The sequence below is a fragment of the Aquila chrysaetos genome, chromosome 12, assembly GCF_900496995.4.
Source record: "Aquila chrysaetos chrysaetos chromosome 12, bAquChr1.4, whole genome shotgun sequence".
In the NCBI taxonomy this organism is placed as follows: domain Eukaryota; kingdom Metazoa; phylum Chordata; class Aves; order Accipitriformes; family Accipitridae; genus Aquila; species Aquila chrysaetos.
Genome location: NC_044015.1, coordinates 12794642 through 12808088, shown reverse-complemented (window position 1 = coordinate 12808088; position 13447 = coordinate 12794642). Strand labels below are relative to the sequence as shown.

The window sequence follows — 13447 nt, the reverse complement described above, 5'->3', positions numbered from 1 at the left end:
AGTTTCATGAATAATTCACATCTGTTAGTGTTTCGTGCAAACTTATCTGCACACCCCTATTAAGCACATAAAACCCCTCTTTCGAAGAGAAATGTAATTGCTGTTTTGAGGAAGGCTCTTTGATGCAGTATAGCACCTGGTCCTCTGGGAAGCAGAACTATTATTGCCAGGACTTGATGACTCTGTTTTCAGTCATTAACTAGCTGTGTGAGCTTGTAAAGGATTCTGAGATCTGTAAGTAAAAGTGTATGCAAAATGAGACAACTATACTGCCAAAGACAAGAATGAATTAAATAATAAACAGCAACTAATTTGCACACATTTGCAAAATTGTAAACACAGATGCATATAATGCCTTATTTCCTTTCTGAAATTTACGGCCATTAAGCTTCCCCAAGTTCATTAGGTTTTCACTTGTACAGTAGATTTAATAAAAAGCTGCAGGGTCCTGAAAAGTCACTGCTGTGTTTCATAATGGCTCTGAAACCTCTGAGCAGGAAAGGCACCAGAGGAAGGCAGAACCATAGTTCCAGAAGTACTAGGATTATATCCAGATACGAGGGGGCTGGGAGAGGCAAGAAATGGATGCAAGTTACAGAACAGTCCCTCAAGTAATTCATGATGTGCACAGCTTTCTCAGCTATTTAAATTTTGTTTTAAATCCTGCCAAGAGACACTGGGAGATATTCTGCATGCTCTGGTCTTCAGGAAGGTCTCCTCTCATGTTGATATTAGGAAACTGTTTGTCTCAGATGGCAATTACATATCGTGCTTTGGCAGCACACCATTGTGCACACAGTTATTTTCACACAATGATATTACCAGGAGAGCAGAAGAAGATGGAAGAAATATTTGTATTTAATACATAAGCAATGAAATTAATTGGAAAAAAAAAGTCAATATCTATAGCTGTAATACTCAAGCTACCAGCTAGAATCAGTGAGGCCACATTTGCCACTAATTAACCACATTGTTTTCTTGCTCAACAGCCAGCAACCAGGCAGGCACATAGAACGGGCTTTCTTGTGTGACAGGTCAATTTGATTTCTTTTGCTTTGTTCTTTGTATCATAGGGGAGAAGATTCGTACATGGGCAGGAGAAGCACAAGCTCCTTACAGTGTCAAGGCTGCAGAATAAAACCTCTTAAACAACATAGATCATGTGTAATGCTTCTTAAGAGAAAGAAGGTTGGTGAGAATTTCAGAGTCTGAAGCATTCGTAGTTGTAACCATCCTTGGCCCTAATAGTCATTAAAACCATTTGAAGCAGTTAAACTTAGCATGAAAAAGGAACAGCAAATACCAAATTTTTACTTCACACAACATTAAAAAAAAAAAAAAAACCCTCTTATCAGTCTTTATTAGTATAAAACATACTTACTGCCGATGCTTTTTCACTACTTTCTGTATGTATTTTTTTTCTTTTTTGAGAGAAACTTTTCCCCAAAAGCCACTCTGCAGACGATATTTGACTGAATCATTACTCAAAGTATCAATATTTTTGTGCAGCACCCTCAAGATTCTTTCTCGCCTTTTACACTAAGAACATTTTTGGAAAACTGAATGATTCGACCAATTCACCTGACAAGTAATGCATTAACAAGGCTAACTATTTAAATGTATCTAGATTAAAAAAAACACCATGTAAGAACGCAACCACTGCAGCAGTTTGCCCATGTTTGTTGCAAATTTACACAAGGGTTTGGTTTTTGTAAAATTTCACTTCCTCAAGACCATCCAGACCCTCCTACACACACACAAATACTGGCAGAGAATAGATGGAGCCCCATCCCTCTGTCCAGTCTGCTCACTAGTACTTGTCTATAGTTACAACCCATTCCTGTTACTTCAATTAAAAGGGTCTGAATTGACCTACTTGGGATCCTAACTACCAAGATACTGCAAGAGCAGATGCTTATCACAAAGCCCTGCTTTTAGTAATACAGGAACTGTAGTGCTGGTGTGAAAAAATTCTCTTCAGACCAAAGTCCTGTGTGACCACAGTGATGTCTACTAATTCCTGTGTTACTGTGAGTTTTATAGATATGCCTTAGTGTTTTCCACAGGGAAACACATAAATGGAAGTGAATGGCTTTGATCTCAGACTCTCTAAAAACCTACATTATGTTAGTGTCAGCCCTAGAACTTGGTAGACTCAGGAAAAAAACACTTGGTGATCACCTTTATAAATGAAAATGAAAAGTCAAGCCTTCCTGTTCCAGCAGAGCAGCCCTGACATGCTGCAGATAAAGAAACAGAATCTTGGAAAATCAGTACATTACAGAAAGTGAAATAGGGGACTTTGACATCCAAAACTTAGTGGGTTCTTCTCAGTGAATGTGTCCCCATCTTCACATGAGACACAGTTCACTTTATTGACGTGTAAATTGAACTTGGTAATGCACAGGAGCATAAAGAAGGACTGCACGTAGCCCTCCTGGTAGGGTCGCCAATCCAACACCTTTCCTATAGCTACAAGTACAATACTTAATAGTTTAATTAATTATTTCCTTGTGCTTTTTATTAACTGTTGCAGTAACAGAGATCAAATAACCTGCAAGAAGCTAGTTTCCAAGAGATCTGTGTAAAACATTGCCTTGAACCAGAGGTTTGTGCAGGTCAGAAGACATCTAGAAATACCAATTTCTGAACATGTTATGGTTTCACTCCTCCAAAACTCTTCCTAGAAATCTTTCTGAAGGCCTACATTTTCTGTGAGAAAGCAGCAAGAAAATAGTGAGCAAGAAATCAAATGACAGAAATTAAAATGCATGACACTAATTTCCTGTTTAATACCCTAAATTTTTATCTTTCATCAAGTTAGGACTTAAATTATTTGGAGTAAGAACTCTTTCTACGATGCATGATCTGAATACTATGAAAAATCACAAAAGCTTAATCATCACTTATTTAGTTGAATTTGTGACAAATTATCTAAAAGACACAGAAAATTTAAAGATATTTCTAGCTGGATGAAAGGGCTTTCTTTGTCCCACTTCTGTACTCACTTGTAGAGATCTCACCCAGGGAATATCATCAAAAGAAACTTCCCCAAACAATAAATTCAGGCCAACTCATGATATCAGGCCATAAGAGTGATTGGTCTAATAACACAATTTTTTCCCCATCAGTTCCCCTTCACCAAATGTAGAAAAGAACCTCTTATGAACGGCACATGTGTGGAGAAGACAAGTGAACTTGGGGATACTCATTAATTTTCTTGAGTGGCAGAGAACTCCAGAGAGGCTGCTCAGACAATTCCTGACCCTTCTGCTAACCTGCATTTCCTGTGCAAGAGTCTAGTTTCTGAAAAACAGCTTAATGACTATCATTGAGTCTGCAGTAAATTATAATTAGCACCTAGGATACCTACTGATTCAGCTGTCTTTCTTTCAAAGAATAGTGACTTTTACATCAAAGAACTTTGCTGAGAGCTCAACTGTTTTACTTCCTGTTCTAACAGGGGTGGAAGTGTCACAGTGATAACAGATTTGAGGTAGTATCTTTAAAATATGCAGCTTGGAAAAAAAAAAACAACCAACCATGAACTCATCTTCTCAGACAGTTCCAAATAACAGCCTGGAAAGAACCACAGAAGGCACTAAACTCCTTTTCATTCTTCAGGACAGATACCTTGCATTTAATTAACTTCCTAAATTTGAAATAGCAAGTAAAGCAGTAATACTTCAATTTCATTCCCTTTCTTGTTTTCTCCATGTTTAAAGAACTCAGTACAGTATAACAAACTTCTCCTTGCCCATTATTACAGTGTGTATCTGTATATCTAAGTGAATGATATTCACACAATCAGTTATATAGCTATCTCAAAGACTAAGATGTTTATTTCTGTATTGTCTCTTTTCAGACAAAAAAGCAGAGGAAATTCAGGGAACAAAGCACTGGGTTATGCCAAGGAGGTGATTTACCTTTTGTTCATCCAGACAGTTTCTTTCCTGGACTTACTCCACATATAAGTACATTCATGCTAAATGTCCTATTGTGTGTGTTCAGTTCTGGTTTCTGCTCCTTTGTTCAGTTCTGGTTTCTGCTCCTTGTCTGGGATGTACCTAAGTATTACCATTGCTTTGGTTGAGCCAAGTCACATACATTGTCACCTGGGCAATTTTTTTTCAACCTGGATTTCAAGCTATTGGTTGGCTGGTAAGTGTCCACATCAGTTCCCTACAGCAGACAGCACATTTGCATCTTGTCAGGCTAATAGGTCCCACTTTACCCCGCTGCACATCTAATGTAGTTGACTCCATTCATACAGTAGGACAGTACTCTTGCCATGCATTGGCTTTACAACAGATCCCTTAGCAGACTGTTATTACAGCAATGACAATTCTTCAGTGCCCAAAGTTAAACATACACTTTACTTCTTATGTGGGCAGGTGGAACACATAGTATGTCTGCTTCTTTCCTGCAGGTGCAGCTTAGGTGCTTCTAGCACTTAGCCACTAGCACAGATCACTCTGAATTATTCAGCAGTGCTACTTCTAAGCAGATGCTAAAAATGCCTTTCAGTTGTGATGGTGATAACAGACAGGCATTCAAACATTTTTAAATAAGCAGGTAAAGGAAACCCACTATGCTATGGACAGAACAGTAACTACAGCATGTATGATTTTATTTTACCTGTACATACAGATAAAGAAATACATCTGAATAGTATGCTGACCTGCATGCTGTTCAGCAATGAGCTCAATGCACAGCAGCTGGCAGATGATTACTTTAGATGGCTCCCAATACGACAAATGTTCAGTCTTGCCTCAGTTCTTGTTAATCTACTGCTGGAATTCATCGTATGCTGAGATTATTAAACTCAAACATCTCTACTAATCACCAACATAAACACAAGCAAAAGCCATAGAAGTTTCTACATACTATACACCTGTGTTGTAGCAGCAAAACACAATTGCAACCATTGAAAGTGCTTCATTGTCTACTCTTACTTACTTACACCAGAAAACATGCAAAACCAAGACTACCATAAAATCACATTTAGCATCACCTGAATTTCAGGGATCTGGGTTTTAATTGTGTATTTGAAATTCTCGGAGGGGGAAGGAAACAAAAAAACCACCACACATCAATCTCTTCAGCATGCACACTGTTTCAACTAAAAAAAAAAAAAGCGTAAGCTCCTCAAAATCCCCCCTCAATCAATATCACTTACGTGTATGAAAACATCAAGAACAAAACATCAAGCTATCAAAACACACCATATTAAGTCAACCTGACAAATATGCATATAGCAAACTCATCTTTTGCCTACAAGACTGTAACAGATTGGAAAGAAAAAGTTTACATGCTCATGGAATTCCCCTCATCAGTGAGAAATATATCATTGAAAAGTTCACCAATCATTGAAAAGCATCACCAATGTTTCACACTCCTGGCCAATCTCTAGCCTCTCACAGCTGCAATACGCTCCTCCAGGCTTCTGATAAATTATATGAAGCGTATGAAAAAGTAGTGACTGCCCTTACAAATTCATTTATGTTTCCATATAAGACCAATCTGTTGGAAGGACTTGAACAATTCACACTATGTAGCCACCATTTAACAAGGTCCAAAGATGAGCAAGTACTTTAAAAGTTAGTCATAGCACTCAATAAGCACCAATACAATCCTAGAAGGCTCAAAAGCTTATACTCATTGAAACTTATAAAACTGCATTCAGTGACCTTTCAGACTACCCTGAGCAGTACACCACTCCTCCACAAGTAGGCACAAGTTTTAAACGGGATCTTCATCTAGCTGTGCTCAGTATTAGTGTGGGACAATTAGTGACTTTATATAGCATGTTCTCCCTAACACAGAACACACAACTGGGGGAAAAAGTCAACTCTCATTCAAGATTTCAGTCTGTATTTGTACAGCTGCTGGCACAAAAAAAAAAAAAAAAAAAAAAAAAAAATCACCAGATGAATGTTCTCTTTCAGAAACAGCAGCATCAAACTGAAAGCTTTCAAAACGAGGGTTTACTACAGTCCACTTAAGCATGTGAAGCAGATGCTGGGTTATTTTTAGGCCTACCAACATTTGTTCTCTCCCTTAACTCCCACTCCAGAAAGAAAATGGGGGTGAAAGCAGTGTTTATACTCTTATGATCCAAAATTCAGAGATCTATATGGAACTGTCCCAACAGTAATAAAGGGCTTCAATATGAATTTAATTTGACATTCCGAATTACTTGCAACTACATAAAGCACAAACCATCTCAATCTATTAACAAGACTTCAGATTTCCTTCTTCAGAATGTTAATAATGACAACACTATAAAGCTTTTGCTTCTTACATATAGCCACCCTTTACTCTTTTCCTGCCAAAAATGAACTGTTCTTTTGAATACTACTCTAGACCCTGTCAAGCACTATGGGTTGTACATGACACAATCACACACCAGAGCACCTCCAGAAATCTGATAGAAATCATGTTGTCCAAGCAAACTAAAATGATCACAAATAATAGGGCATACAACCATCCTGACACCATTCAGCTTTTGCATATAGCCACTTGAAAGGTTGGCAGTAGATTACTTTTCCAAACAGAGGCAGGCACCACTGCAGAAATCTGAATTCAGCCGCAGCTTAGCATTTTCTACATACTTATTCTGTTCTAAGCATCCTTTCAACAGAAATGAAAGAAAACACAACTCAGACTCTCAACTAAGCCCATCTAAACTGTCCAAGAGGGTTACCTCAGATATCTTTTAAAGCTGTTAGCAATACCAGTACCAGCCAAAACATAATTCCCAAATATTTGATATAATCATTCTATATATATAAGTGATTTGAAACTCAATATTCTGTTGTGGCAGCAGTAAACTTCTTTACTATAAAAAACTGCCAGAAGTGATTTGGTCATTGTGTTAAAGCTCCCAGCTGGTCTACAGACATTAGGGAGGAAAATCTAAATCCCAGAAGAGATGAACAAGGGAGGGGGGGGCTTCTCTTGCTGCCTTTGACATGCTTGAATGACTGTCTTGATGGAAAAATCCTGTAGAATTTAAAACAAAGTTTTCCAAACGTATGGGTGTTGAGTTTTTTTCATGGCTTTTTTGCCTTCAGCCTTGCTAGAAATTTTACAGTTATACTCTGCTGTAGCCATCTAAGGGTAATTCAAACAGATCAATGAAGAAACACTTCATTCTGCTGTATTTTGTAATAGGTCCTACATAATAGATTGCACACCTAGTTATTCCACCTTGATAAACCAGTATGCTCTTCCTGTAAGAAAAACTACATCCCATTAGTAAGTGTTACAACTCCACTTTTGACCCTTCTCTGTTGTGGAGCTCCTTAAGCCAGGCAATTCCATTGAATTTTTTTTCTTTCAATAATTCTAAGTTTTCCATCAGTTAACAAAGTACTAGAATTACAGCAGCAAAGTTAATGAGGCTACCCACTCTGCACAGAATGTGACCCAGTACCATCACCAAGCAGAAACCCTGTCAGAGTCACCTACAAGCAGACAGAATAGTTTTCCTTCTAAAACATTTTGAGTTCTGCCTCTTCTTATCCACAGATGGGTAGCTAGGAACCAAAGGTTCAAACCTCCACATGACCAAGACAGACAGAGAGAAACCTGCAGTACTTTCAAATTTTAAAAGGATTAGCTCCAAGAGAGATTACTGCTTTTATACATATTTTTTGAAATTTGTTCCTGGTATGCAGCAAGAGCACAGATCTAGACTTTGTTTGGTCTCAGCCATACTGTCATTTTCACTTCTGACATTTTTAAAGTCCTTGCCTTCATAAAATCTAGCCCTTCATAAAATTGTGATTAGTTCTTAGCTTAGCACTATAAACCAGATACAATAACATGATACACAGAAAAACTTAGAAGTACTATTCTTTTATAAAGAGACATAAAATAACCCAGATGAACACAGAAACTTTTATCAATTTAGTTACACATACATAATTATAGTTATAATTTCACTGAAAAAAATAAAAATAAAATTAATCCACATAGCCAGCCTGTAAGTTTTCTCAAAGTAGAGGTTGGCTACAAATATTGGGGAGTGGTATGCATGTGCGTAGCTATTTTTGTGCTCTACTCTTTAGGAGGCACTAACAACAAAACTACCTCAGGTTCCATTCACTTGTGCAGCAGTTAATTTGGCAGTTACAGGAGGAGGATCAAACCACGGCTCAGAGACACACAGTACAAGGCAGTCTCACAAAATGAGCACTAGTGCTCTTTGGTGACTCCCACCGCCATTTTAAACCAGGGAAGGACTACGTAATGTTCGTCAGTCTCCAAGCAGTTTTATCAATAGGCACAAATAAAGTACAAGACTTACTAAAAGAGACAGCTCACAAGATAAAGAAAATACAAACCATGACAGAGTAACTTTAACTAACATGCAGTTTCCTTGTTACCTTGCACTGTAAGGAAGACTGATGCTGTGGTAGATCCACCCTCATTAGAAGCAATGCAGTTGTACTTGCCGGCATCCGTGAGCTTTACAGTCTTCACCTCTAAAGACAGGTTGCTCATCATCCTTATTCGCAGGGGCTCCTTAAGCCTCACATCCCTGCCATTTCTCTGCCAGGTGAGATTGTAACGCACTGTGCTTAAAGTTAGGCAGGTCAAGATGGCTCCTTCACCAGGGACAACCGTGACGTTATTAGGAACCTGAATCATGGGTGGAGGCTCTGCGTAGAAAGAACAAGGAGCAAAATCGTAAGAGAAAAAGATTTGGGAACCTTTGCTTCATTTGTGAATTCTTGATAAACAACTTCAAGTACACTATAGAGTTTAAAAAAATATAAAATGTAACATTTGTTTAACATTTAGTTTAATTTCACATTGCTGAAGCCATGAAACAGAACCCCGGGCAGCATCTTCACTCCTGGATGCCAAGCTACCCGACAGGAGCTTACATCACAAGAACACACCTGATTTAGCTCAAAACTATCATATCACATAGGATGAAAGATCACATGATGTATGAGAGAGGATGTAGCGCTGTGTTCTTTGAGCTCATCTTGCGCTGGGGAAAGCCAACAAGAGATCAGAGTGCCACAGCAACAGAAGGAAGATTCAGGACCACCACCACATCTCAGTGTGATCTCTGACTGAGATATGACCACACATGGAAGAATCTGAGCTACGCGCTAGATTTTTACAGGCTTTACATGAAAAAAACCCCAATATGTTACTAGAAAGCTCTTCTTATAGCAACAATGAAACCAAGTCAACAGCTGGTCTAAGGATCATTAAGTTCTTTCCATGATGGTTTCTATAAGGGAACGTGGAAGGAGAGAGCATCTGTTCCCTTAAGTTTATCTGATCAAGGACCTTGTCAAATGGGATAAGGAAAAGGGGAGGTAATAACCAGAGTATACAGACACACAAACCTGACAGATGAACAATAACAGAGACAATGACAAGAAACAAATTTCGTCAAGCTAATTGATGGGCTATCAAGAAGCCACAAGCATCATTTCAAAGTCAACCTAGACTTTGCAACCAATAAGGACACAAACCTGAGGGTCCCACATATAGCAGGGGAAGCTGTCAAACTATGCAAGCTGATGAAGGACTATGCAGGGGAAGTGAATCAGAGAGGAGCAAAGGGGGAAGTAGGTAGAAAGGGGCATAAAAGGGGCCTGTTGCATTAAAACATGGCCAGTCATGTCTTGACTGATCCCTGCACCTGATCACCACAGTCTGTTCTGTCTTCTTCTTAAATCTTTTTTTAACTCTCTGTGTAATCTCACTCCCTATCCCTTCTGTGTGTGTCCTGCAAGGACTAAGTGACAGCTACTGGGGGGACCAGTGTGAGTGGACTGGGTGCCAGCTACTGGAGTCAGACCGGGGGTTGTAGGCATCCCAGATCTGTGGTGTCAGCTACTGGAGGGACGGGGGTCTTAATACCAGCTACTGGAGCCAGTGAGGATCTCGGGCAATTCTGTACCTTCCCCAAACCAGTTGTGCAGGGGTGAGGGGGTTGCAGTTTGTTGGCAAACTTCAAGCTGGAACAGCTGGCAAGAAGCAGGTAAGAGGGCCCAGGATCTGGGCAGGGGTATCAGGGAGACAGAGGGGCCATGCCACTACTCAAGGGATCTGTAAATGTGTGTGTGGCTCTAGAGAGCAGTGCATATGTGCTCTCACCAGTGAGCTTCAATCCTTACCAGCCAGGGAGGAGGAGGGGAGTTGGCTGTCCCATGCTTTATGGAAGTCCTACATGTAGCTACTGTGGAAGGCAGCACCCTGTCTGTGGCAGTCTGTGGAGCCAGCTGTGTCAGTGTCCCCTGCATGTGTCTCTGTGATAGCTGCTCAGCTTTGCTACTGACGAATGTGCGAACAGGAAAGCAGCAGTTGTGTCCAAGGGTCTGGGACAAAGACCCTCAGATCCCAGGGCACAGGGGGCTGAGCTCCAGCAGCCAGATAGGAGGAGTTCCTAGGCTGGAGCTGCTCTAGGCAGCAGCCCTTAAAACATCCCTTAACAGTTTCCATTCAAATATTTGGTAATTTCATTATCTTTTTCTTCCTATCTCTACATATTTTATGTTGTAACTTTAACTATTTGTTATTATTTGCTTTCCACTCTACTCATCTGTACAGTTCTATCACGCTCCTGGAAGAAAGCAATGATTTTGCACTGGAATTAAATTTTGAGACCACAGATGCTTAAAACAGGAGCAGTCATCATGATCCTTCTTGAGATACCACTGGTAAAGGAGGCAACATTTAGATGTTCGAGAAAGAAAATACACTATATATCACTTTATGCATAAAATCATATAAATATTCCACTTGCTTTTCCCCAGACTGGTTCTTGAAAAAAAAAAAACAAAGATCTGCAATGAATAATATTCTGAGCGGCATGCTTTAGCAGAAATAAGACAGCTGTAAGAGCAAGACCAGATCTTTACCAGTACACACTACAAAACAATTATCCTAGGAAAACCAAGGATAACAGGAATAAAAAATGTCTGTGTTTATTAAGGGTGAAAGTTACTCCTAAGCTCAGAGACAGACATAATTCCTCCTCATTTAAGTCTCATGTGGGGTCTCAGATGAGGTTCACAAGCTTTATGCTAGATCTCTGCATAGCAATGAATCACTCGTACACTCTGCATACTGGGTGTGCAGCTCTGCTTTTCTATAAGCACAGTCCCTAACAGCAATCACCCTTATTACCAAAGCTGTGTATTTTAACAATTGCAGAGGAGAGTCAAGAAAAGCTACCCTTTCTTACCGGGAATGGAGTTTCTCCCCTGCACTTTAGGTTCTGGTTTGTTTGGGAGAAAAGAAAAATCTTCTAATGCTTTCCATGGGCATATCACCAAGTATGTTACTTAAAGAAACTTTAAAAAAAAGAGAGAGATGAAGGCCAGTATAGGACGAAAATCCCCATCTTTTGAATGTCAGTCCAGTGGGGCACAACATCTTTTGGACTACACTACACCAGCCTCTTACCTCAATAGTGCACACACATAGCAATCCCGCCGCCAAACTCTAAGCAGAATTTAGAGCACTTATTTACCAGCACTTTATTTAAGGTGCCTGCACAAGCTAACAAGCCATATGGCATTTTAAAGATTTAATACTAGTAAGACGAAGTCAAACTCAAGCGTTTGCTTTCTCTGAAACTAGAAAATGTTGACATAGTTCCAATACCTTTCACACAGCAGTTGACAAAATGGATTATCTGTGATGCGCTGTCAGCTGGGCAAACTAAGAATACTTGAAAAGATTGTTTACTTTGCTTAAAGAAGAAATTTCAAGTAATTTTCTTCCAAATATTTGTACACAAGGATTTCAAAGCATCTCCCTCACATTAATCCTCTGCATGGCTCAAAACAGAACTAATTGCTCATGTTTACATAGTGAGTCAGTCTCAGGAGATCTCTCAGTGCTCTGTAAATAGAGGATACAGGAATTTTTCCCCTCGTCACTCTTGACTTTCAAGTGCTACCAACATCACAAGAAAAGAGTTAGGATTCCCTTCGTTTTCTCTGTGAGAAGGAGGCTGGTTGTAATTTCCAGACCAAGAATCTTTATACCCACAATTTCTGGGGCAGAATATAACAGCTTCTTGTCCTCCAAAACATGGTTTGAAATAAGCATATGGGAATACCCTATCTGCCTGAAGGATTTTTGTAGCCAAAATATAAAATAGTGCTCTAGAGCTAGGACTTGGGTAAGTATTGATGTTACTGATCTACTCGAGTACTTGGTGTGACTAAAAGGATGTTCCTCTCCTCAAATTTACCACTTGGTGTAAGAGGGCTGTTTTTCTACAAACTTTGCCTTGCACGGAATCAGTTATATCACACTGGATTCTTTGGATTTGCTCATACCGCAGTGAGAGGAACATCTTTGCCTACAAAAGAGAAGGTGAAGAGATATATAGTCACCCTCTTCAACCAGCAAGTGGGCTGTTTTAAAGACTACAGAGTTAAAAGTCTTCTCAGGGCACCCACCGAAAAAAAAAAAAAAAAGGCGCAAAAGCCTGCGGTCATAGCCAGGGGAAATTCCAACTGGACATGCAAAATATTTTCCTAGTGGGGGTACTTAAGCACTGAAGGCTGCCCGTGAACTTGTGAAATCTCTATCCTTGGGGACATTCAAAGTTTGATTGGACAAGTTCCTGAGAAACATGATCAAGCTTGGAAGTTAATTCTTCTTTGAGTTGTGAGTTGGAGTAGGTAACTTCCAAAGGTCCCTCCAGCCTAAATTGTTTTGTGATTCTATGATTCATAATCCAGGTTAACTAACCTGAATTAGCTCCTACAGGAGACAAAAGACAAGACAACTTCAATTTCAAGCAGTTATATGAAACCTTGAGGCTGAATTCAAACTGCTGTTCTGAGCTCTACTGCCCTCACTGCCTCTGTAAATTGACTGACTCAGCTTCAGTATTTTCCCTAGTCAAGAGTAAGTTGCTTACACTGCTGCATGACAAATGTCTGATCAACACAAACAGAAGGCTATATAGAATGGATTTTTGTTTCAAAATAGAAATTCTTTCTCCCTTTCCCTCAGATTCCATTGCAACTGTGAAAAATTAAGTGACAAAATATGCTATACTATGGACAGGATTTTCATCCAGCCACCCATGTGCATAAATAAGCTTTTCTGCTTAATTTTTCCTACAGGTCATCTTCCTGCAGAAGACCTCTACTGTCTGCTGAAGCAGTTCAAGACCATGCCTGGGTTTATGTTTTCTCCATCTGTGTTTGGGTGCATCTTGGTTTACAGTTATTTAAACTAAATTCCTCTGACAGAGTAAAAGGATTAACCTTATAAAGTAAAGCCTGTTGTTTTACTTTGGGAAACTTTTCTAGCTGATCTGCAATTGAAACTTGCAACATCATAATCTGCAGGCAATAACCAAAGTCCACATGTCCCAGCGGTCAGACTGACAGGACACAAGCAGCATAGCTTTACATTTGTCTTCACAGAAGACCAACTTTACTCT

At 39.5% G+C, this 13447-nt stretch overlaps 1 protein-coding gene across 2 annotated transcripts in view; it reads right to left on the bottom strand.

Moving 5' to 3' along the window:
• HMCN1 (hemicentin 1) overlaps positions 1–13447 on the bottom strand; it is a 218050-nt gene that overhangs the window by 125290 nt on the left and 79313 nt on the right. For both annotated transcript variants that reach the window (XM_030031794.2, XM_041128002.1), the window contains exon 11: positions 8394–8669. In XM_030031794.2, the coding sequence (XP_029887654.1) occupies positions 8394–8669 (276 nt within the window). The remainder of the gene's footprint in view (positions 1–8393; positions 8670–13447) is intronic.